This window comes from Lepidochelys olivacea (genome assembly GCF_965140295.1).
Source record: "Lepidochelys olivacea isolate rLepOli2 genome assembly, chromosome: 9".
Classification (NCBI taxonomy): domain Eukaryota; kingdom Metazoa; phylum Chordata; order Testudines; family Cheloniidae; genus Lepidochelys; species Lepidochelys olivacea.
The window spans coordinates 18,227,581-18,252,714 of NC_140419.1; the positions used below are offsets into that span (position 1 = coordinate 18,227,581).

General features: G+C 40.5%; 1 protein-coding gene across 3 annotated transcripts in view; it reads right to left on the reverse strand.

Moving 5' to 3' along the window:
• Positions 1 to 25,134, reverse strand: part of SERPINI1 (serpin family I member 1) — an 80,409-nt gene that overhangs the window by 18,457 nt on the left and 36,818 nt on the right. For all 3 annotated transcript variants that reach the window (XM_084639874.1, XM_084639875.1, XM_084639876.1), the window contains 4 exons: positions 13,828 to 14,095; positions 11,349 to 11,579; positions 8,158 to 8,352; positions 6,405 to 6,609 (listed from right to left, as the gene is read on the reverse strand). In XM_084639874.1, the coding sequence (XP_084496000.1) occupies positions 6,405 to 6,609; positions 8,158 to 8,352; positions 11,349 to 11,579; positions 13,828 to 14,077 (881 nt within the window). In that variant the 5' untranslated portion in view covers positions 14,078 to 14,095. The remainder of the gene's footprint in view (positions 1 to 6,404; positions 6,610 to 8,157; positions 8,353 to 11,348; positions 11,580 to 13,827; positions 14,096 to 25,134) is intronic.

A 25,134-nucleotide genomic window follows, 5' to 3' on the forward strand; every position in this document is an offset into this window, starting at 1 on the left:
TTCAACAAGGACAAGTGCAGAGTCCTACACTTAGGATGGAAGAATCCAATGCACTGCTACAGACTAGGGACCGAATGGCTCGGCAGCAGTTCTGCAGAAAAGGACCTAGGGGTTACAGTGGACGAGAAGCTGGATATGAGTCAACAGTGTGCCCTTGTTGCCAAGAAGACCAATGGCATTTTGGGATGTATAAGTAGAGGCATTGCCAGCAGATCGAGGGACGTGATCGTTCCCCTCTATTTGACACTGGTGAGGCCTCATCTGGAGTACTGTGTCCAGTTTTGGGCCCTACACTACAAGAAGGATGTGGGAAAAATTAGAAAGAGTCCAGCGGAGGGCAACAAAAATGATTAGGGGACTGGAACACATGAGTTATGAGGAGAGGCTGAGGGAACTGGGGATGTTTAGTCTGCGGAAGAGAAGAATGAGGGGGGATTTGATAGCTGCTTTCAACTACCTGAAAGGGGGTTCCAAAGAGGATGGCTCTAGACTGTTCTCAGTGGTAGCAGATGACAGAACAAGGAGTAATGGTCTCAAGTTGCAGTGCGGGAGATTTAGGTTGGATATTAGGAAAAACTTTTTCAGTAGGAGGGTGGTGAAACACTGGAATGCGTTAACTAGGGAGGTGGTAGAATCTCCTTCCTTAGATGTTTTTAAGGTCAGGCTTGACAAAGCCCTGGCTGGGATGATTTAATTGGGGATCGGTCCTGCTTTGAGCAGGGGGTTGGACTAGATGACCTCCTGAGGTCCCTTCCAACCCTGATATTCTATGATTATTATTATTATTATAATTAAAGCAGGTAGTCCAGAGAACAACTGAGCTGCCTGTTCAGCCCCAGCCCCTAAGCTAGTCCTTTGGGGCACCCCACACTTTGGGAATACTGCATTACATAATATTCAACCATAAAGTAGTAGTTTCCTCCATAATGTTCAGGAAGTATGTGGGTGCATCATGCAGATCAGAAGAACTGCATATTCCCATGAGCGCTAAAAGTATCTGTCTTCCAGTCTTATACTGGCAACTGGAGAAAAGGAGATTTACTTTGGAGCTTCAAATGCTACAAATAGGGCAAATCAAATTTCCATACCCATCAGACAGAAGTCATAGTCACTGAAGAACTGCAGTTATTTGACAGCACTTGAAACTTAAGTGGAATCTGACCAAAAGAAAACCTACATGTTAAACCTAAATCTATTCTATGAACCCCGAGACACCATAGGGAGAGTAATGCAAAAAACAAGTGAAAAACTGGACTCTTCTGCATTGAACAAACAAAACAAAACAAAAAACAAAAACACCCAGACAAGAGATAGAAGAGAAAGACAGGACTAGCTGGACTTGAATGAAAGCTTGTTTGTATAGAATACATTGGAAAAACTGTTACATGACCTCATGCTTCAATGAAAGTGAAAAATGTCAATTATCTGTTCCCTGAGAGAGCACTAACTTGTGAACTGATCCACTTTCAAAGAACCCAATAATGTTTATTGCCATAACACCATAGGTTAAGAGGCGAGATGACTGGCCTGAATTTTTAGTACATTCATAAAAAGGGGAACGTCTAACATCTGCTACACACTTGGGAATTATTTCCTCTATTACAATAGCTTTGATAAGCATGTATTCACATGTTAATATCTCTTTGGAGACTTTTATAAAGAGAGCAGATGTTGGCAAGAGGCAAAGAAGCAGCACAAGTATGAGAAAGAGTCGGGGTAAGCATTAGTGTGGCAGTCATATTTTTTACTAGGTTTACCTGGTCTCTCTCTTCACTTCCTACCTAGAACTGTGGGCCTGATCCAGAGCTCACTAAAGTAGATGACCACGTTTCTCTTTAGGGCAGGCACCATATCATCTAGGGATAGCAAAACACAGTATCGAAACTTCTCTGATATGATCCAGCTTTCCAATAAATACCAGAGTTATTGAAGATGAGCCCTGCGTCAAGGATTAAAGTTATACAACAGTGAGATTTAGAGGAGGTATTCATTTCCTTGGCAGAACAGAGTCCTTAGTTTAGAATTTATGTAGAGAATTAATTAATACGATTCATTCAAAACCTTCCATGTTCAGAAAGGACAGAAGAGAAAGGAGAGATGGCCCAGTCCCACAAGATGCTGAGTGCCTCCTGTGAGCTGCTGAATTCCCACTGAACCAAATGGGAGTTGAGAGTACTTAGAATCAAAGGGGACTGGGTCTACTTTTTGCTCATACAGCAAAAAGAGTTGGAGCAAAAATTTAATTCAGCCAGAGGTTATCATTTCAAAGTTACTTAGTTTGTGACAGGAAGTTGAAAATCTAGGTTCTCAAACTGATCCATAGCACATACTTTTATGCAGAGCAAAAAGCAGAGCAAATGAAAAAGAGGAACAAGTGCATTAGTTCAGATCACAGGTAAAATTAACACCTGCCTAGGTGGCCAGTATAAGCCCTCAGCATCTGAAGCAGTGTTTTAGTCTAGTGGGGAGCCTAGGCTTCTATATGGTCAGTTAACATGACTTCAGACATATCAGCCTGCATCTTAACAGGGCTTTTCAATGGTGTCAAAGATAACTCATCTGAGCGAACATGACTGAAACAGCCTCCTCCCTCCCCATCTTTGTCCATCAAGACCAGGCCATAGGCATCCTCTACCTCAGCCCTCACTCACGGCAGTCAGAGCTGCTATACCCAGAGTTCTGGACATCTCTATGATCATGTCACAAGAAGAACCAGAGCTGACAAATACCAGAAACAGCAGAAGGGCCAAGGAAAGAATGAGCAGGTAGGAAAAGCTTCCCCACTCCCCTTTTTAAGGCAAACTGTGGCATGTGAAACTCTGAAGAACTGCTCAGACTGCACTCCTGTTATTAGCCAGTAGTTCTCCCTTTGGTTCTCTTCAAATAAATTATGTTTGGGAGACGTTTTTGTAAATTAATTTCATGGTCTGTTTCACTTCTATGCAGAAGTGGATTAAAATGTTGATCACTTTAGCCCTGGTTAAGCTGGAAAAAATGATTTGAAAATGAAAAATGAGAAAGTATAATTGTCCCCTTTGCTATTAAGAGAAGTAATACAGAGTTTCATTTGCACACAGATAGCACAGACAGATATTGGAAAAGTTGTGATTAACTCTGCTGTGACTAGTCATTCAGGCCCGATTACAAATGTATAAGTTTAAAAAATGTTCACTTTATAATTGGATAGTTTCTTTCAGGGGTATGAAAATTTAATTCTATTCCACTGCTGCTTTCAATTTCTCAGTGGACAGAGTCTGCAGGCCACATTTCATAACATGCCTTTTCAGTGAGAGCATAAAATATTTATGAAGTGTTTATTTAGTGCACAGATAAAATTCTGCAGATCACCTCTGAATCCTAATGGAAATCTAGCATGCTGGGAGTGCACAGTTAATCTCTGCAAGTTAATAAGGGAATTACAGTATCTCTATGTTGAATTTCAAGCCCACACTAGTTTTTTTAATAATCTGAAAATACAGAGGGAGATTAATGGCACCCAATTTTATCCAAATTCATTAACGTGTACAAAATGCTTAAAGATTGCTGGATGAAAGGTGCAAACTAAGGTTACATTGGGAGTAGTAAAAAGAAAAGAAGTACTTGTGGCACCTTAGAGACTAACCAATTTATTTGAGCATAAGCTTTCGTGACACGAAAACACGGCTGTTACTCTGAAACCTGTCATTGGGAGTAGTAGATCTGTGTTTCCCAGCTGGTTGGGATGGGCTCCTCCACGTGACGGGGCATGAAGACTAGCAGAAGAGGAGCTGTTGGTTTGAGGAAGAGGAACAATAGGAGTGGGGAAGTATGCATAACCCAGCAGGACTGGATTAAAGCCTACCCACTATAGGCGCATGCCTAGGATTCTGACTCCTGGAATCACGTGACATTAGAGAGTCCTGTGTTCCCTATAAGCTGCGCACTTGAGTGGCTGTGCAGAGAGATTTAAGTGCTGTGCATGTGTTCAGGTGCCCCGGCTGCAACGTTGCTCTGTCCTGTAGCTGCTTCTGGGACTCTCCTGCTGGCTGTGCAGGGGCAGAGGAGGGTGCCGATGTCAGTGTCCCCCCTCCCCCTGCACTCCATCTCTGCAGAGCAGGGGAAAGGCAGGGGACACAGCCTGACTCAAGACTTGGAGCTGCTGCAGGGAATGGTGAGTGACTTTCTTAAAGAGACAGTGCATTGTTTCTGAGATTTTCCCAGCATCCAGCTTACGGAGTCACAGTCTCTCTGTATGTCTGTGTGTCTCTGACGTGCACACACAGTCTCACTTTCTCTCCCCCTCTCCCTCCCTGCTCATGTACCCCATCTCTGCAGAGTGGGGGAGGGGAGACAACATGACTCAGATCAGAGCAGGAGAGCTTTCAATGAGTGCCTTAAAGAGACAGCACAGGGCGTCTCAGAAACTTTCTCAGCAGCCAGCACATACGCGTGCGCACACCCCCCCCCCCCATCTCTGTGTCACACTCACCTCCCAACACATACTTGTATTATTGTTGTTGTTATGTCTTGGTACTTCCTGCAATGCACATATATTCTCTGTCCTGGCTGAAGTAATTGTCCCTATTTAACTTTTTAAAAATATATAACTATATCTAGGTTTGTTTCTACTGGTGGAGCACATCCGCACATACCTCAGTGCGCATAACAAAATTTATCCCGCAGAGGGATGGAAAAATTAGAGGGAACATAAAAAAAAAGCAGAGACTATCAAAGTTTCTAGCACTTATGGTTGCAAAGAGCAGCTTTAAAAAAATGTGATAGGACTGTAACAGATGCAATGACACCTGCCTGAGTCTGCAGACAACCTGGAACAGTAGTTCTGAGATGGGTGAACTGCCTCATGCATCTCAATGGGGGCATTGCTCTGGAGGGTCCTGCCAACACCACCCCAGCTGAAGAACAGTGTAGTGGGCCCAGCCCAAGTAGACATGCTGGCTGTTGTGCAAGCCCCCCTGGTGCCTCTCCAGAGTGCAGGGGGCAAGGGTGGTGGTGGAAGAAGTGGCTACTTGTGCTGCTCTCAGGAGTTGGGGGAGATGGAGACCCCAAACTAATGCTTTTGCCTTTCTTGGAGGTGTTTCCCAGTCTCTGCCACTCCAAGTGGTGGTGGTGGGGAGGAGGCATGGCTTGAGACAGGACCAGAATGGGGTGGTATGATGTGCCTAGGGCCCTGGCTTGCCTTCATCTAGCCCTATAACTCTGGATTTGCTCTACAATCCATAGCATGGACCCATGGCTACAAGGTATCTTCTTGAAAAGGACCTTCACATGGGTACAAGGGTTAGCTTAAGAGAGTTTTATTCGTTTAAAAGAAAACAGTTATAAATTATCCCTTCTTAGCACAAAGAGGCCCTTGGGTTATACGTACACGATTTCAATTAAACATTACTGAAATAAAGAGCAGTAACTACCATTTTATGTCTTTGCTCTGCAGCAACAGAATGGTGGCAAAGCTAACAGTTCCTTAAAACCACTGGACCATAATGCACTTCAGATGTCCTCTGCCACCACCTGTTCCCTGTTTTCAAACCATTCCTTTGCCACTCCCCCACCAGCTGTTCAGTTTGTAGAGTGGCCTAAAGAAGCCTTACATAAAACAATAAATGAGAAGCTCAGTTATATTCTTAGATATAATGAAATTTCAGCTAGTCTAAATTTAGAAATTAAGATGATTAAAGAGCATCTTTTCAAAAACTGCATACATCACTGAGGGAAGTTCTTGCTGTACACTGAAAAGCTGCCACTGTCACCTAAGGAAAATAGATGCAATGGTTTGATATAATATCAAGTCAATACACATCAGTGGACTTTGCATCAGGCCCAAAAGGAAAACAAATCTGGAGGGATTCCTCTATGTTCCTGTGCTTATTACAGAATAACCTTGCATATTACAAACGCTAAGGTTATATAACTGCAAATACTTCCTTATCCAAAAGGTAACTGGCAAGTTTGTAAGGGTCACTACTGCAACAGATGGCTACAGAAAAGCCTGACAAGAGGTTTGTATCCGATGGAACGGATCTGTCATTGCTCCAAGTAACCAGTGTAAATCAATCTTTTAACCTTAAAATCAGCGCTGACAAGAAGAAAGGTTTCAATTTGGATCATCTTATATCAAAATAAAATGGCCTCTTGGATGTAATTTTAATGGGAAATCTCCAAGGATTCCCTCCCTGTTCTCTCACTGCCTAGAAATTTCACATCTGTTTTCTAAACCCCACCCCCCTGCAGAGCACATGACAAATCTCAAACTGTACTGAAAAGAGAAAACGCTGTTGTGATGATTAAAAGCAATTGCTGCTGCGCCAATATGTCTCTGCTACCCTGTACAGTCATATAATGACATAGCAGGCAAAGCACATAAATGCACCCCGTTAAAAAATGCGTACTTGGAAATATAGCCTCACCTTGGTAGATATACCTCCACTTTTTGTTTTTTCACAGAGTTAGCCCATTCCTCAATCAACTGGGCTTTGACCAAGGGCTCCAGTGTGACTAGTGGAACTTCCTGTCTGGAAAGAACGATCATCATACTTATCTCATCACCTTCGTATGGTATTTCCAGAACTTGATAGATACCGCCTGCTTCATTGGAGCCATCGCTGAACTCCCCTACAAAAAAGGAATATAATTCCACCATAAGCATTTCCTTTAAACTTTGTCTTTACTAAACAAACTGGGGGAAAACGAACACTATGCAACACTAGTAATCTGTCAGATGTAAATTAAACATAACAAATATGTACACTGTATTCAGAAGAAGGCAAAACACCACACCTTAAATTACTAACCTCATCTTGGGTAACATTTTTCAAAGAACCTAAGGAAACTGGGAACCTAAGTCCCACTGACTCAATGAGACTTAGGCTCCCAAATGCCTAAATTATATTTTAAAATGAGGCTTAAGCCAGGCCTACACTACAGATTTGTGCTGGCATAATTATCTGGGTCAGATAACTAACGTACGTAATTATGCTGGCAGACATTTGTAGTGTAGATGTAACTTAAAGGCGCTTTTGAAAATTTTAATCTTTGTCTCAATTATTAAGTCTTTCTTGATACGTGATTCCTTGTGATGTTCAATTAAAAAGTTTGTAATTGTATTTGTATTTCTAAGACAATACATAGTATTTAAAAAAGGAGATTCCCCAACTATGTTAGAAAATGATTCAGAAAAAAAAAAAACGTGCCAGTAAAACTGAACATAAATCTCAGCTTTCGATACCACTTATCACTTGACCAATCCTCCTCTTATTACCTTAATGTCATCATCAAAACAATTCAGCTATACACTGCTCACATTTACTTGTTTAGCATTTTCTCTCTCCAAGTATAGTTACATCCTCATGTGGAGAAAAATGACTTCCTTAACTTGCTCCCTGCTTGGTCTGCAGAACCCAGATTTGTTATCCTTCTGGGCACCCCTTTTTTCAGTGAGGTAGATATATTTATAAGCAATCCTTTACTCATTATAATTTATTAAATAGGTATCCAGAGCACAAGACATGCATGTACAATTATATTTTAGAAATCTGAAGCAGTAAATAAGTGGAACAAAAAATTCAATTTCCCTAGTAACTTTCACAACTGCTTTTGAATAGGATAAGAGATGACACCTTTCATCAGAACATGATAAAAATCAAACTTCAAAATCAAACATTTCATAATTTTAAAGTGGCTAGAACTGAATTTTACAGAATTAAGGATGAAGAAAGAAAATTGCTGCTTGAGAACTCAGTAAAGTTTGATTTAAGGTTTTTTACTTTGTATATTTTACATGTGATGTTAACTATTTCTGTTTTAACAATTATAAAGCTTAAACTTATTGACACTCAATGTCTACCATCATTAATTATTTACCTCCATTGTAATTTCCTGCAACTGAAAATTTAAATTGATAAAAAAAATAAGCTTCAATATTACTGGTTGAAATTAAAAAACAAAATAAAAAATTAATTCTGTCAATGCAACATGTAACTGACCATGTGTGTGAAGAAATACCCAACAAGGGAATGCCAATCAGGTAACTGCATATAGTTTGTCAATCATATACATACAAGTGCAGAATTGTGCATGGCTGAATACATAGTGTCATATTATCGCTACAATGAGTTAGCGTTATCTGCACTAATTAAGTCAGCTGTCCAGGTCCCAGCTTACCATAATAAAATTCTCCCTGCTGGTACATCATTGGAATCTGCACTTCACTTTCATCATCTTTAGTGAAAGAGAAAGTCCTTGTGTTTTCAGGTCTGAATTGCGACTTCCAGTTTCCCTTGAAGTAGATTGCATTGACGAGGGCCAAATGAGTTAGAGCACTGAAATCCCTTGATGAGGCAAAATCTTTGATCATGTCTGTCAGAGAGACAGGAAAAGAAGGAGTGCTTCAAACTGCACGTAAAATTGAATATTCAATCAAAGCTCATCCAGCTCACAAAAAGAAAGAAAATAAAAAATAGCACTAACATATAATTTCCAATTCAGATTTTCACATTAAATCCCAAATTAAATTTCCAGCATTTTCAAAACCTAAATCATGGTGTCGGTATGTAAATCCTTCCTTCAAGTGGTTATCAGTCACTTGTTTCTGAGCATCACTTTTAAAATATAACCCACACTGAAACCTTGAGGAAATGTAGGTCAAATAAAGAAAGTTTCTACTGGTGTTACAGTACAGTTCACTATTTTCCTCCTAGGGATCAACTTTTATGGACTTGGGCTCTAATCTGAAGAAGCCCCTAAAGATGTGCTTAATTTTAAGAACATAAGGAGTCCCACTGATTGGGGCCTTTAATAGCAATGAGTGGGCAGCGCCGTCACCAGGCATTTTAGTGCCTGGAGTGAGCAAGCATATTTGAGCCCCTTACTGTTTCATCCTCCCCCCCAGTAATTTTTCTGTCCCCGTGGCTTTGCACCCTGGGAAGTTGCCCTGCCTTGGTTACGGCCCTGAGAGTGGGTCAGGTACTCAGGTTTTCACTCAGGCGAAGGCCCACTGTCTCCAAGATGAGGACTGTTAAAGAGACGAAGCCCTCAGCATTTGATTCATGGACATTTGCTCATGGAAAGGAAAGGAGAAAAGACATCTTACATCTGCTGTAGTCATGAGGCTTGTTAGCTGAGCATAGCAGCTGCTATGCTCACACTCCTAAATAAATTATTCCAATCAGAGTGCATTGTCTGTTACCTGATTGGATACAGCTTGTTTTCAGTAAAATAATTTTGATTTTATAACTCTAAGAATAATGACAAATCTAGTCACTGCATTTAATAAATCATCCCAGATGGATTCCTTACTCCCATTTGTGACCGACATGCTATATAATGGGTTAAAAAAATAAAAGCACTCTCTCTGTTATTTATTACTTCTCAATTTGATTTGTGCCACGAGTGTGTTTAGAGTCAAATTCTGCCTCTGGATGCATTTGCAGAGCTCCACAGAGCAGCCAATTGGTATCACATTTGTGCATCAGAGGGCAGAATCTGGTTCATGCTGTCTTGGGAGTGACTGTTTTTGTTTATATTTCAGTTTATTCAGGGCAATGTCCCTTGAGGCAGTAAGTTTACCACAGTTAAGAGAACACACAAGCACACTCACTCAGTTCCAACATGAAAGCTTGTTTGAATACAGGAGGAGGAGGAGGAGAAGTAATCAGAAGTCTTTCCTTCCTCTGTTCGAAATTTCATTTTCAGTGATATTTTCCAAACAGTTCTTGGTAACATGTGTTATTGTATATTAAGAATATTCCACACTATATAGAAACCTAAGACAGTTATGTCTCATTTATTTTGCACCTCATTGAGCCCATATTCCTCAAAGCTTTGAGAGGAGTGTGTTTAACAAGCCATGGATGAAATCCTGACCACCTCTGTGGCACTGTTGTGCTAACAAGGGAAGAGGGTCACCTCCTCCCTTGACAGCAGCCAGGCAAGAATGAGCTCTGGTGCTACCGACATATTAAGCTGAGGGACCCCTACTGCCTGTCAGTGCATCATTGCCCCAGTGGATTGCAGACTGCCAGCTTGGTCAGCACAAAGCATGCTCGTGCAGCAGGCATTAGACAGGTGCTTATACTGCACCTTCTAAAAACACAAAGGTGCACCCAACTGTACATTCACCTACGCCAGCATGATGTGACCTATTGCCTGCTGGTGCTACTTTGTCTCCTCCATTTCTGTGTCTCCAAACAGCAAGGCAGGATTTTACCTCCAAAGTGCGACACATTCTCTGATACCCTGGCAAAACAGGATGAATTCAAACTAGAGCAAGAGCCTTAACATTGAGTACTTTTCCCATTTGAGCCACAAATTTATGTATTAAATAAAGCATTTCTTCCCATTACAGCTCTACAGCTAGATTCTCAGGTATCATGAGGATGTGTATGTGGCAGAAATTCCTAGAAAGATTCTGAGTCTTTAGGCTTACAGTATTGCAACTGAGGACAGAATCTGGCCTCTATTGTTAAAATATTAACATCACAAATTAAATTTAAGAGACATATGGTGGAAAAAGAATTAGAACAAAATTATTCTCTGATCCACAAATTGGGACACACGCTGCTTCTATTTGCTTTCTGAGTATGTATGGAACCAAACAATCAATGGGAGCACCACACAGGCAATGATCAGAATTCAACAGCAGATCTGAGCAAATACAGTAAAGGCAAAACTAAAAAAGTAAATGTTTTATCCTACTAGAGATCTCTGTTCACCTTAGTAGTGATAGTCTTATCAATGGTCAAATTCTGTCTTTGGCTACACTGATATGGCTTCCACTGAAGTCAACAGGGGCTGCATGTGTCAAGACTTTGTCATTGGATCTGCACATGTCTACCAAAACTGACTTTATATTCCTTAATATATTTGGGCCTGATCCTGAGAGGTAATGAGCACCCACAATTCTCATTTTAAGTCATTACTAAGCTCAGGCCAGTAACGCCTTTAAACATTTTTTATGTAGTAACCAACAGTTTAGAAAGAAAGCATGAAAAAAATTAATTTTCATTAATAAATACATTTATATTAAATAGAAAACAGAGACTCAAATCAGAGTGGTTGCTAGTCAAGTGTCATTATTTACCAATAGATACTACAGTTATTTTCTTATACGTAGAAGAGGAAATGACAGTTGCTCAGAGCTGATTTTTGAAAGGACTATCACAGTACAGGAAAAAAAATTATAATTGTATTAAGAACCGATGCTAGAATTCTCGCTGAGAGAGAAGATTTCTTAATCTTAAGTGAGAGAGAAGATGACAGACAAGACAAAGGTCAACCAGTACTGACCTACTTCAGCACGATACAACCACAAACATTTACATTAAGAGAGAAATAAGAGAACCACAGGGACTTACTATTTGTATGATTCTCAACCCACTTATTGATGTGGTTAGCTACAGCTGCACTTTGACTAAAGTCTACATTTTCTACTTCAGCTTTAAAGTATTTTTTCAGCAATTGCAAAAATTTGTCACTGATGTGAAATCCATCCTGAACATAGAGGGAGTTGGCAATTGTCATCACATACTGGCTTTCCTCAGTAGTTGCCATATCAGAAAGGTCCTTCAAGAATGACAATTCTTCACCTGAAAATAAAATAAAAAAACCCATTAAAAAGTAGTTTGTTTTCCTTAGTGAACATACTAAAGAAGGCAAACATACTAAAGAAATATTACATATTCTCCGCACTACCAATTCATAATGGTATCTTAGCCTCAAGTACAGAACATCCATTAACATTTTAGAGTTGTTTATCTTTTTTTTTTTTTAAAGACTCAGACATAGAAAATGTAAACAAATCAGAGGTTAATAAAGACAAAAAACAAACAAAAAACCACCACACACAGTGACTAAGATATTATACTACATTACACTGACTTGAATGTGCACGTTGAAGATGTGAAGGCCACTGTGCAATGACTAGTTTGGGTTTTTACTATCCACAATAAGTAGCATTAGCGAACCATTTCCTCAACCCCACAATTGTAGTGCTTTCATTTGTCCCAACATCATAATGAATCATTCTGATCTATCCTGAGGAAAAAAAAAAATTCTTGCACATATTTCCCTCCCAAATGCTCAATGGGTCTTGTACGGTGTCCTAAATGTTAATAGTTTTGGGCCCAGGGGGCAAGAATGAGTTTCAATGCCAAAGCCCTCCACTGAGAACTCATCAGTGGAACTCCGGTCTAAGGACTTTAAAATTACTTCAGTTAACTTCAGTTGTCAGGACATTGCCCAGGAAAGGAGAAAAGCACTCTCTTAGCTAATCAGGAACTCTGAAAGTAACAGGTTTCATAGATCAAAAATCCCAGCAACCAGAATTGCTCCTGGAGTCAAAACAGAAGCCAATAAAGCATATGGAGAACAAGTGCAGTGAGTTTAATGTGTACTGAACAAAGATTCAAGCAACCTGCTGCTTTCTACAATAGCTGAAGCTTCTGGTTGGTCTTTGTAGATAGCTATTGCAGTGCACTCTACATGAAGCTGAAATTGGAGTTGATAGCAGTGTATACAAAGTAGGTGTCTGAGATCCAAGCATGGCCTTGCTTACATTAACTGGACTACACTTTCAAATATCAGAGTGTACTTGTCTGCTTTTTAATCCCTTAGAGGCAAAATTGTAGAACTAGACAGCAAATATAATCTGCAGGCATCATCTGTGTAGGAGACTATGCAAAAGGGCTATTGCAGGGCCAGGGGAATTACATGCATATATCTCCAGAGCACCACCTTATTTTCTAGGCTGCCCTCAAAATGCTGCTTCTCAGAGGCCCCCAGGTCCAGAGGATTTTAATAAAGGCCAGAAGTTTCACTCACGGGTTTTCAAGCAAACACCTACGTACAGTGCCTCCCATTACGATCCTTTGACGTGACGGTCTCTAGCTACAGTCATGTTATGGGGTGAGTTACATTTACTCAGAGACATGCGGTAAAGTGGAAATGCCCAGCAGATTCACTACAAACAACCATCACTACTACCTGTGAACCAAATTTGCCCTCAAGTATGTCCACACAACAATATTGAAAGTACACAGATGTAACTGCGGGTGGAGTTTAGTCCTGTATTATTAAAAACAACAGATATTTATACACAAGGATAACATATAATATAAGTAACTTCTCTAGGTTTATGTTTTCTTGTCCCTATATTTCAACTCACAACAACTAGTTCATACAATAGGCATTATCTGCCCATCTGTTACAGATTTTAAATGGGAGTTTCTTATCTAATGATGCTAAATATTTACCCCATTACACCAGCTGCTAAGATTTTTTTCTATTATTCTAAATTTGATCATCTAGTCCCATCAAGGAATCACAAAATAGTTATGCTAAAAATATTTGCATTAGACGTTACACAAATCACATAAAATTACAGCTTCAAGAAATTCTACTACTTTTCAAGTGCAACAACGAACAGGTTTTCAGACTTTCTCCTTAAGAATACCATATTATAATTCTATTGTTTTTGTTTCAAGTTGCTTTACAGGTATTAACAAAACGATCATTCCCAAAGATATTTGGAGGCTTTTTAGGTGGATGTCATCATTATTTTACAGATGGAAACTGAAGTGAAGAGTTCAAGTGACTTGACTCCTGAACCTTGAGCGCTGTCAGGCCTGGTATTAGATTCCAGGAGTTTACAGTTCTATGCTGAGTCCACTACAATATACTTCAACATGCTCAAATTATAAATCAGAATGTCATTAAACCTACTGGTTAAATAGCAAATCAATGAACAAACCCTTGACATTTCCATGGTTGTTCAATAGGCTCCATCTCTTCCTTTACAACAAAAATACATAGAGAAACACAATTAGAAGACCTTACCCTTTTTCAAGCTGTCATATCCCAGGGAATGTCGAATTTCTTTCAAAGTGGACCCATGAGCTCCAAGCTCCACCATCCCCAGGGCAATTGCAATGCTCAGAGGAGAGAATAGAATGTTCTCATCTTCCCCAGTGGCCCGCAGCTGTTTATAAATGTTCACTGAAAACTCTGCAATAGTTTCATCAGGAAAATTTGTGCTGAAGGCCTTACTTTGCAAAACCAGCAAAAACAACAGTCCAAGGAAGTACATGTCTTGTGAGTTTCAGGTCTGCAAGATAAAATTTTAGAGAGGATGAGTAAATTGTATTTAAGAAGAGGTTGGAGGGAGCGAGGACACACCACAGTAAAGCTAATTATATTGTTTTGTACCATGGTTGAAAAAATATAGAGAATTTAAACATGCAACTTATTTATTGGGAAAGGGGTAAAGCTAGTACATGTGCATTCCAAAGAGATTTCTGTAGAAGATCATTAAGATAGATAATTACAATATTTATCTATTCTATTGTGTCCTTTTACTTTCAAAAGTCACCTGCAGTTTAAAAAAAAAATGAACACAGATGGACAATCAAAATAGTTTTTGAAGTCTGCAACAATTTCCCTTCCAAATGGATTTTGCCAATAGTATGTGTATTAAAAATGAAGATACATGCAGGGCTTTGTCTTTGTCCACCGAGTCAAGGTCCTATTTATTTAGCTGAAATTGTGGCATGTCAGGCAGTGGCTGTGGTGTTAAGGCGTGTCTGCAATTCTGCAAAGAAACTTGCTCTTTAGTTGAAAGAAAAGGAGTACTTGTGGCACCTTAGAGACTAACCAATTTATTTGAGCATGAGCTTTCGTGAGCTACAGCTCACTTCATCGGATGCATACCGTGGAAACTGCAGTTTCCACGGTATGCATCCGATGAAGTGAGCTGTAGCTCACGAAAGCTCATGCTCAAATAAATTGGTTAGTCTCTAAGGTGCCACAAGTACTCCTTTTCTTTTTGCGAATACAGACTAACACGGCTGTTACTCTGAAACCGCTCTTTAGTTGGGAGATCAAAAAAAGGCAGACCGTCCATGTGCATTGCTGAGCTCTCTCTTTGCCCTCCAGTTAGACTGAAATCAATGTCCAAATCTGATGAAGATATGCCGTTTCCTATTGAAACTGCTTTGGGTGAGCCCACAGATACCCAGATCAATGGAAACATACTAGGGAGGCTGCTTGGTCACAAAGCATGTGCCAAGTTCCTAGAGTGAGGCTTTGAAAGGAAAGTAATTTAAAAGGTTGGTGGGGGAAAAAAGGGTATCAACTGAGTGAAATAAGATCCTTGTTGGTAGCAAACCAGCTAAGAAGGGGTTAGTTTTTCCAGCCAGAGTAAACATCCACCTGGGGACTTTAGTAGTGGGGTCAGTTAATACAGTGTTTGGCTGGAGTATCCTTTGTGGAAAATGTCACAAAAGGAGGGAAGAAGAACTCAATAGAACAAGCTCTGGTTCTCAGCTCTCTCTGTCAATGCACTGCAGGCCTGGCTGAAAATGAGTCAGCAAACAACAGTGCTGCCAGCTTTTACAATTTTATCATGAGTCTCATGATGTTTTTCTTAAATCCTTAGCTCTTAGAGTTATGTGAGAATTTATTTTTTAAATAAAAACTGACGAAGTTTAACTTTCTAACCCTCATAATTGCCTAGAAAAGCTTGGAAACATGACTCAAAAAGTCTCCAAAGCCAGAAGGCAAATAAAAACACTTGAGGGGGTGGGGGTGTTAAATTTAATGATTCTTGTGGGGCCTGGCAACTCTGATTAGTAGTTTGCTTAACTATTTCAGGACACTAGGGACCCTGAAGTCAGTAACCTTAACATAATATTACTTAATATTTATATAGTGCATTTTATCTTCAAAGCACTAAACAAGTGTTATCCAATTAAAACTCACAACACCCCAGAGTGGTAAGCAATTAAGCATTACCACCCTCTTTTCACAGATGAGGAAACATAAGAATTAATCAGATGTGTGTATGTTTTGGCTACAACTCTGATGTAGCCATTATTTAGTGATCTCCCTCACCCTTAGCCACATATGTCACAGATAAGGTTTTTTGCTTTGCTTTTTCAGTGAGTAACCAAAACACTTTAACTTGTTAACTGTTGCGGGGTCTTCACAACACTCACAAAAATATGGCCTTATTGATGCACTAAAGGAGTTCATGCATATTAGCCAGGCATTGTTTTATGGATCCATATTCTTTTTTGCTTACATATTTGTATGGACCTTGTCCCAGCCCATAGTTTCCAATAAATTCCCCCAAAATGGAATTTAACTGTATGTCTCTTTTCCCTCCTTGTAGATCAATTATCTTCCCACTTCTTAGCAAGACATCAAGAAAGCCTGTAGTGGAGATTTTTATTTCATTACTTTTTGCTTTATGTAAAACAAATCATCTGGGCCTGTCAGCTTTGACTGTTGCTTATGGCTTGACTACCTACTTTAGCATAATCATAAGACCATCTAACATTTCTTTGTCTCCCTTAGGAAAATGTCTCCCAGTCTTTGAGGCATGACCTTCACTATTTCTTTCAAGAACATTGATGCAATGAATTCATTCTGGTCCAAACTAATAACTTTATCTGTCACTAGCTTCCCACTTACCTTCCTTAATGACGCTAAGGATTTCTTACCTGCCCGCTCGCTACCCAGCAATTTGAGGAATTTAATCTTTTTCATACTTAACATATAAATCATAATAGGGTGAACACGACTGTCTTTGCTAGTTGGGACATTTAAGACTTCCTTCTCAATGAGTGCCTGTGTGTGTGTGCTATTTTATATTATTACAAGAAACTCCAAACAGCAGTGCCCCATTTTGCAAGGCGTCGTACAAACATTTAGTAAGAGACACTCTCCTACCGTGAAGAATTTATAAGCTAAACAGCCAGGAGAGACAAAGAATGGGAGGAAGGCAGCATGATCTTCCATTTACAGATGGTGAACTGATGCACAGAGAGATTAAGTGACTTGTCCAAAGTTATACAGGAAGTCTGCAGAGCCAGGAATTTAACCCGGATCTCCTGAATCCCAGTCCAAAGCCTTAAAACAGACATCCATCGTTCTTCTCCAAAGCAACACACTGCTTTTCTGAGCTTGCCCCCAAATTTTGGGAAAGAGCATATAATGATTTAAATAAAAACGTCATATGCTCTGCTGAATGGGGTGGACTTAAGCATGTATTTAAGTGCTTTGCCACATCAAGGCTGTAGTTTTAACTCATGCCAGCTTGCTTTGAAAACTGAAAGGGGTAATTAGTTTGATGCACATTGCATCATCTTCTCTGTCATTTCAAAAAAGCTTTCCAATTACTTCTGGTTGTGAAGATAGCTATTCAGCACTCTGATCAACAGTCTGCCGTATGCTACAGCCAGATAGGCTATAACAATAGCAGAAAGGGAGATGCACACATCTTCTAGAGAGAAAACTTCAATAGCTAGTTTGAACCATTTAAATGCTAATATTTTTAATCAGGTTTATGCAACACACACATGCCCAACACCACCCCTTTTCGTTGCACAAAAATCACACACACCTCAGATCTTAAACTTTTAAAATATATTTTAGTTGTTTTGCTAATCAGAGCACAATTATTATTATTTTGTAAATGAAGAACAGCAGATTCATGGCCATTAAGTTACCTGAAAAGAAAACAGTGCAGTTTCATTTAGTTCTCTGGTAGATAAAATGCTTCCTTACTTATATTTAGAGTCAAGCGGTATCAATATATTAAAGCAAAAACTGGATGACTATATTTAATTTAATAAGTGAAAAGGCTATCATAAGAACAGCCATACTGGATCAGACCAAAGGTCCATCTAACCCAGTATCCTGTCTTCCAACAGTGGCTAATGGCAGATATTTCAGAGGAAATGAACAGAACAAATAAACATCAAGGGATCCATCCTGTCGCCCATTCCCAGCTTCTGGCAAACAGAGGCTAGGGACACCATCCTTGCATATGGCTAATGCCCACTGATGGACCTATCCTCCATGAACTTATTTAGTTCTAGTTAGTTTTATACTTGTTCAATGCTACCTTTCCTTTTAGTGGTCAGAGACCTTTTAACGGATAGTTAGTTTTTTCCCCCTTCACAATTTGGATATGGAGATTTGCTTTTTTACCCACATCCTGGCACACAAAATTTTGAGAAATAATGAAGTTTAAAACTGAAGAAAGATAACAGATTGCAAACTGATTCAGGTCTCAATTCAGGTAAGCACTTCAATTCAGGTAAAACACTTACGTACATGCTTAACTCGAAGCTTGTGCGTATGGCCCATTGACATCAATGTTTAAAATTAACCATGTGCTTAACTGCTTTGTTGAATTGGGGTTTCACATGTTAGCAGGCCAGAACTATAACACTAAGTAATATTTCTCACAGATGTGCCTTTAAAAACAATGGTGAACAAGAGCTAATGTTAATGTTAACATGTTAATTTCATGTTTCACAGATCAGTCGATAAAGCTTTGCACAACCAGCCAGACGGCTCTGAAAATTTCTGCTGGCATCGCTTGTCAGGCACTGTGACACAAATTTACCATTTTTCAAGTTCTCTTATCTGTTCAACCTGAAATTGGTGGCGACATCATCAGGCAGTGTAAATCCGCATAATTACATTGACTTACACACCACCTGAGGATCTGACTTATCACTACAACCACATAACTGGGATTGCTCTTATACCATCAGCTCTCTTATTCTTTGCTTCAGGCTATACTCCTCTTTGGTATTAGGCTATCCCAGTGCTTTTTTGCAAAGGGTCTAATCCACTGAACTGATGAGTACCTCTACACGGAGCAATACATTCTCAACACTCACTGATTTGAACAGGAGTGGAGGACACTCAGCACCTTGCTGGATTGGATTTACACTGAATTACAAGGCAGTCCAGAATTAACGGTACTGTATACACAAATATAATTTCAGCTTCATTTCCTTCACTTAAAATGCTCTAATTTATGCCTGGAAAATTAGATAATTCTCATGAGTATCACTGGCCTTTTCAGATACATCTTTTCCTTTGAGCCATCAGCATTTAGGTGATACTAGATCCTATCAGTCTCTGCATTAGCAGAGGCCTCAAATCTCCAATTAAGTGGTACTGTATTAGCTGCAAAAAAGATTAAAAGGAAAAGAAAATGTTAAATAGAATAAAGTGTGTTTAAAAACCAAGAATAATTTAGTTTCTGAAGTTACTGTGTATACTTATGTGAAATTAAAGTTCTTTTTCACCAAGCTGATTGCAGAGCTAAAAACTTTCAAACAAAAATGGAGAGGACCCCTACCCCAGAAAAGCCAATAGCCTAGTGATTAGGGCACTCACCTGTGAGGTGTCTGATTTGAAACTGGATCTCCCAGATACTTGGTAAGTATCTTGGTCTAAACCAAGAGGCTATTGACTGTTTCGGGGTAGATGTCTTTGTCTGTTGTGTTTTTAACATGAAGAACATTGAATGGCCTTGCTTTCGTTCCATGCTGGAATGAAAACAAATTCTGAAACCTCAATTTTTTTCATGAAATAGAAACACTTCTGGCTATGCTTACTATGTTTAAGAATGTCATCAGGTGACTCTCAGCATAAACTACAACTCTAGTTTTATGAGCCCACACATTTCTAAGCAACTGATGTACAGAAAAAGTGCTAATTAAATTAGGGCCTGATCCTGTAAAGTTCTGAACAGCTGTTCAGTTCCCACTACGATCAAGCACGGATTCCAAACCCTTTGGGACAAGAGACATATCTAATCTATGGTTTGCAAGATATGTTAAAATGTATGGCTCTAAACAAATATTTTAAAATAAAAATAAGCATCCAATCTGAACACACATAATGGGTACACACAGAATGAGATAGCAAACCCATGGAAGAGCTGGAAATAAAACCCAGAAGAGTCTGGATATTTATAATCCCGTCCTTTCAACATCAGGCCTCATAGGCTCACTGTCAAAACATAGTGATGCGGAAATTTGTGCTGTTGAACTAACTGTTAAAGCAAAACCTCTCCTAATTATACAGCAAAAAGATCCGTCAGACAATAACATCCATTGTTTATTGGCTCCAACATGGCAAAGCAATTTACACACGACAGCTCTGAACATTCTCCTTCTCACTTTTCTGTTGTCCTCCCACATTACCAAGGAAAATACTGCCATCCATTTTAAAAAAATATAAATCAGTATTTTCTGGAACTAGCAAATCTTTTGGTTACAGATTTAGGCCCCGGTCTTATACCGTGAACTTATCATATTGCCCAATATTGTTTCATTTTTTCCTTGTACTCCCCCATTGGTCTGTATCCATCTGTTGTGGTTCATCTTGGGTGGTCAAACGATTTAAAAAGAAAGTCGCAATTAATTGCGAGATTAAAAAAAGCTGCAATTAATTGCAGTTTTAAATCGCACTGTTAAACAATACAATTTAAATTATAAATATTTGTGGATGTTTTTCTACACATTTTCAAATATATTGATTTCAATTACACCGAACACAAAGTGTACTGTGCTCATATTATTTTTGATTAACATATTTGCACTGTAAAAAAGAAACAAAAGAATCAGTATTTTTCCATTCACCTCATTTTTTTCATTCATCTCATTCATACAAGTCCACTCAGTCCTACTTCTTTTTCAGTCAATCTCTAAGAGAAACAAGTTTATTTTCATTTACAGGAGATAATGCTGCCCGCTTCTTCTTTACAAAGTCACCTGAAAGTGAGAATAGGAGTTTGAATGGCACTGTTGTAACCAGTGTTACAAGATATTTATGTGCCAGATATGTTAAACATTTGTATGTCCATTCATGTTTCGACTTGTAGGCTCTCAAGTTTTTCACGGTTTTGTTTCTGAGTGCAGTTATGTAAAAAAAATAATTAAATTCGACATTTGTAAGTTGAACTTTGACAATAAAGAAATTGCACGACAGTACTTATGAGGTTAATTGAAAAATATTTTCTCATTTTTTACAGTGCAAATATTTGTAATAAAAAATATAAAGTGAACACTGTACACTTTGAAATCAATATATTTGAAAACATACAAGAACATTCAAATATTTATAGTAAATTTAAATTGATATTCAGCTATTAACAGTGTGATTAAAACTGTGATCAATTGTGGCTACTTTTTTAAATCTAGTTCATTTGTTGTGTGTGAATTGCATGCATTAACTGATTAATTGACAGCCCGTCTCATCTTGTACTTGGACTGTAAACTCCCTGAAGCAGGAACTGTCTTTTTATACTGTGTTTGTACAGATGCTAGCATAATGGGGCCCATGTCCATGTCTAGGGCTTCCACGTGCTACGATAATACAGATAAGTGTAACAACAAAGCCCAGACCCCTCCACCAGGAAGGTCAATGGAGCACCAGGCAGTTACAAGGGTCTGAGAGTTTCTCAGTACAAGACTAGGCTTTAGTCTCTTTGCAACTTGGCAAATTATTTATTTTGCCAGGTAGTTCTTTTCTTTAATACATTTCTACCCCCAAATATTTGGGGCAATGGTTTTTAAACTATGATTTTCTGGTTATCTATTTGCATCCACTACTTCCCATTTGTAACTCATTGTATATGCCTAATTCATACAGCATAATTCTCATCTCCCTCCTAAAAATATTTCAGTAATCCACACTGGAGAATAGTGAATTTATGGAGGAATAATTATGTGTGAAATTTAGAGGGCAGCAAATATTCTCAAATACCCAGCAGTTACATGAATATGCAAAAAATTAATAAGATCCCATGAACCATGGTGAAACAAACTTGCTCCTTTTATACAGGTATATATTTGCAAATCAATTTTTTTAAACATGCTCAACCAGCCCTAGTATTTTCTTGGTTTATTAATATAGTTAGTGTTATAGCCAGGGAAACAATATCTTGCTCTTATCAAGACCAAATTAACTTTTAAAAAGGGGAAAAAGTGTTTCTGCAAAAGACTTATAGTATTTAATAGAAATATATCACCCTTCTGTAAGTATTTTGGGCCATCCAATTAAATTTAACAGAATTTTATCCCTGCTATAGAATTATATAGGATGGTTCAAGATTCTAGAACATGTATCACTCTAAAAGCCTACTGAATGCAAGGGTATGTCTACACTACGAAATTAGGTTGAATTTATAGAAGTTGTTTTTTTAGAAATAGTTTTTATATATTCAAGTGTGTGTCTCCCCACAGAAAATGCTCTAAGTGCATTAACTCGGCGGAGTGCTGCCACAGTACCGAGTCAAGCGTCGACTTCCGGAGTGTTGCACTGTGGGTAGCTATCCCACAGTTCCCGCAGTCTCCGCTGCCCACTGGAATTCTGGGTTGAGATCCCAATGCTTGATGGAGCTAAAACATTGTTGCGGGTGGTTCTGGGTACATATCGTCAGGCCCCCGTTCCCTCCCTCCCTCCGTGAAAGCAACAGCAGACAATCGTTACGCGCCTTTTTTCTTCAGTTACCCGTGCAGACGCCATACCACGGAAAGCATGGAGCCCGCTCAGGTAACCGTCACCATATATCTTCTGGGTGCTGGCAGACGCGGTACTGTATTGCTACACAGCAGCAGCAACCCCTTGCCTTGTGGCAGCAGACAGTGCAGTAGGACTGGTAGCAGTCATCATCATGTCCGCGGTGCTCCTGGCCATGTCGGCCAGGAGCGCCTGGGCAGTCATGGGTGCTGGGACTACATTAGAAGTGACTTGACCAGGTCATTCTCTTTAGTCCTGCAGTCAGTCCTATTGAACCATCTTATGGTGAGCAGGCAGGTGATACGGATTGCTAGCAGTCCTACTATACCATCTTCTGCCAGGCAGGCAAGAGATGAGGATGGCTAGCAGTCCTACTGCACCATCTTCTGCCGAGCAGCCATGAGATGTGGATGGCTTGCAGTCCTTCTGCACCGTCTGCTGCCAGCCAAAGATGTAAAAGATAGATGGAGTGGATCAAAACAAGAAATAGACCAGATTTGTTTTGTACTCATTTGCTTCCCCCCCTCCCCCGTCTAGGGGACTCATTCCTCTAGGTCACACTGCAGTCACTCACAGAGAAGGTGCAGCGAGGTAAATCTAGCCATGTATCAGAGGCCAGACCAACCGGCTTGTTCCAATAAGAACAATTACTTAGGTGCACCTTTCTTATTGGAACCCTCCGTGAAGTCCTGCCTGAAATACTCATTGATGTAAAGCCACCCCCTTTGTTGATTTTAATTCCCTGTAAGCCATGTCGTCAGTTGCCCCTCCCTCCGTCAGAGGAACGGCGGACAATCGTTCCCCGCCTTTTTTCTGTGCGGACGCCATACCAAGGCAAGCATGGAGGCCGCTCAGCTCACTTTGGCAATTAGGAGCACATTAAACACCACACACATTATCCAGCAGTATATGCAGCACCAGAACCTGGCAGAGCGATACCAGGTGAGGAGGCGACGTCAGCACGGTCACGTGAGTGATCAGGACATGGACACAGATTTCTCTGAAAGCATGGGCCCTGCCAATGCGTGCATCATGGTGCTAATGGGGCAGGTTCATGCTGTGGAACGCCAATTCTGGGCTCGGGAAACAAGCACAGACTGGTGGGACCGCATAGTGTTGCAGGTCTGGGATCATTCCCAGTGGCCACGAATCTTTCACATGTGTAAGGGCACTTTCAGGGAACTTTGTGACTTGCTTTCCCCTGCCCTGAAGCGCATGAATACCAAGATTAGAGCAGCCCTCACAGTTGAGAAGCGAGTGGCAATAGACCTGTGGAAGCTTGCAACGCCAGACAACTACCGGTCAGTTGGGAATCAATTTGGAGTGGGCAAATCTACTGTGGGGGCTGCTGTGATGCAAGTAGCCCACACAACCAAAGATCTGCTGATATCAAGGGTAGTGACCCTGGGAAATGTGCAGGTCATAGTGGATGGCTTTGCTGCAATGGGATTCCCTAACTGTGGTGGGGCCACAGACGGAACCCATATTCCTATCTTGGCACCGGAGCACCAAGCCAGCGAGTACATAAACCGCAAGGGGTACTTTTCAATAGTGCTGCAAGCTCTGGTGGATCACAAGGGACGTTTCAGCAACATCAACGTGGGATGGCCGGGAAAGGTACATGACGCTCACATCTTCAGGAACTCTGGTCTGTTTTAAAAGCTGCAGGAAGGGACTATATTCCCAGACCAGACAATAACCATTGGGGATGTTGAAATGCCTATAGTTATCCTTGGGGACCCAGCCTACCACTTAATGCCATGGCTCATGAAGCCGTACACAGGCAGCCTGGACAGTAGTCAGGAGCTGTTCAACTACAAGCTGAGCAAGTGCAGAATGGTGGTAGAATGTGCATTTGGACGTTTAAAGGCACGCTGGTGTAGTTTACTGACTCGGTTAGACCTCAGCGAAACCAATATTCCCACTGTTATTACTGCTTGCTGTGCGCTCCACAGTACCTGAGAGTAAGGGGAGACGTTTATGGTGGGGTGGGAGGTTCAGGCAAATCGCCTGGCTGCTGGTTACGCGCAACCAGACACCAGGGCGGTTAGCACAGGAGGGCGCGGCACGCATCAGAGAAGCTTTGAAAACCAGTTTCATGACTGGACAGGCTATGGTGTGAAAGTTCTGTTTGTTTCTCCTTGATGAAACCCCCCGCCCCTTGGTTCACTCTACTTCCCTGTAAGCTAACCACCCTCCCCTCCTCCCTTCGATCACCGCTTGCAGAGGCAATAAAATCATTGTTGCTTCATATTCATGCATTCTTTATTCATTCATCACACAAATAGGGGGATGACTACCAAGGTAGCCCAGGAGAGGTGGTGGAGAAGGGAAGGAAAATGCCAGACAGCACTTTTGAAGTTTACAACTTTAAAATTTATCGAATGCCAGCCTTCTCTTTTTTGGGCAATCCTCTGTGGTGGAGTGGCTGGTTGGCTGGAGGCCCCCCCCACCGTGTCCTTGGGCGTCTGGGTGAGGAGGCTATGGAACTTGGGGAGGAGGGCGGCTGGTTACACAGGGGCTGTAGTGGCAGTCTGTGCTTCAGCTGCCTTTGCTGCAGCTAAACCATACACTGGAGCATACTGGTTTGATCCTCCAGCAGCCTCAGTATTGAATCCTGCCTCCTCTCATCACACTGCCGCCACATTTGAGCTTCAGCCCTCTCTTCAGCCCGCCACTTACTCTCTTCAGCCCGCCACCTCTCCTCCCAGTCATTTTGTGCTTTCCTGCCCTCTGACATTATTTGCCTCCATGCATTCGTCTGTGCTCTGTCAGTGTGGGAGGACAGCATGAGCTCAGAGAACATTTCATCAC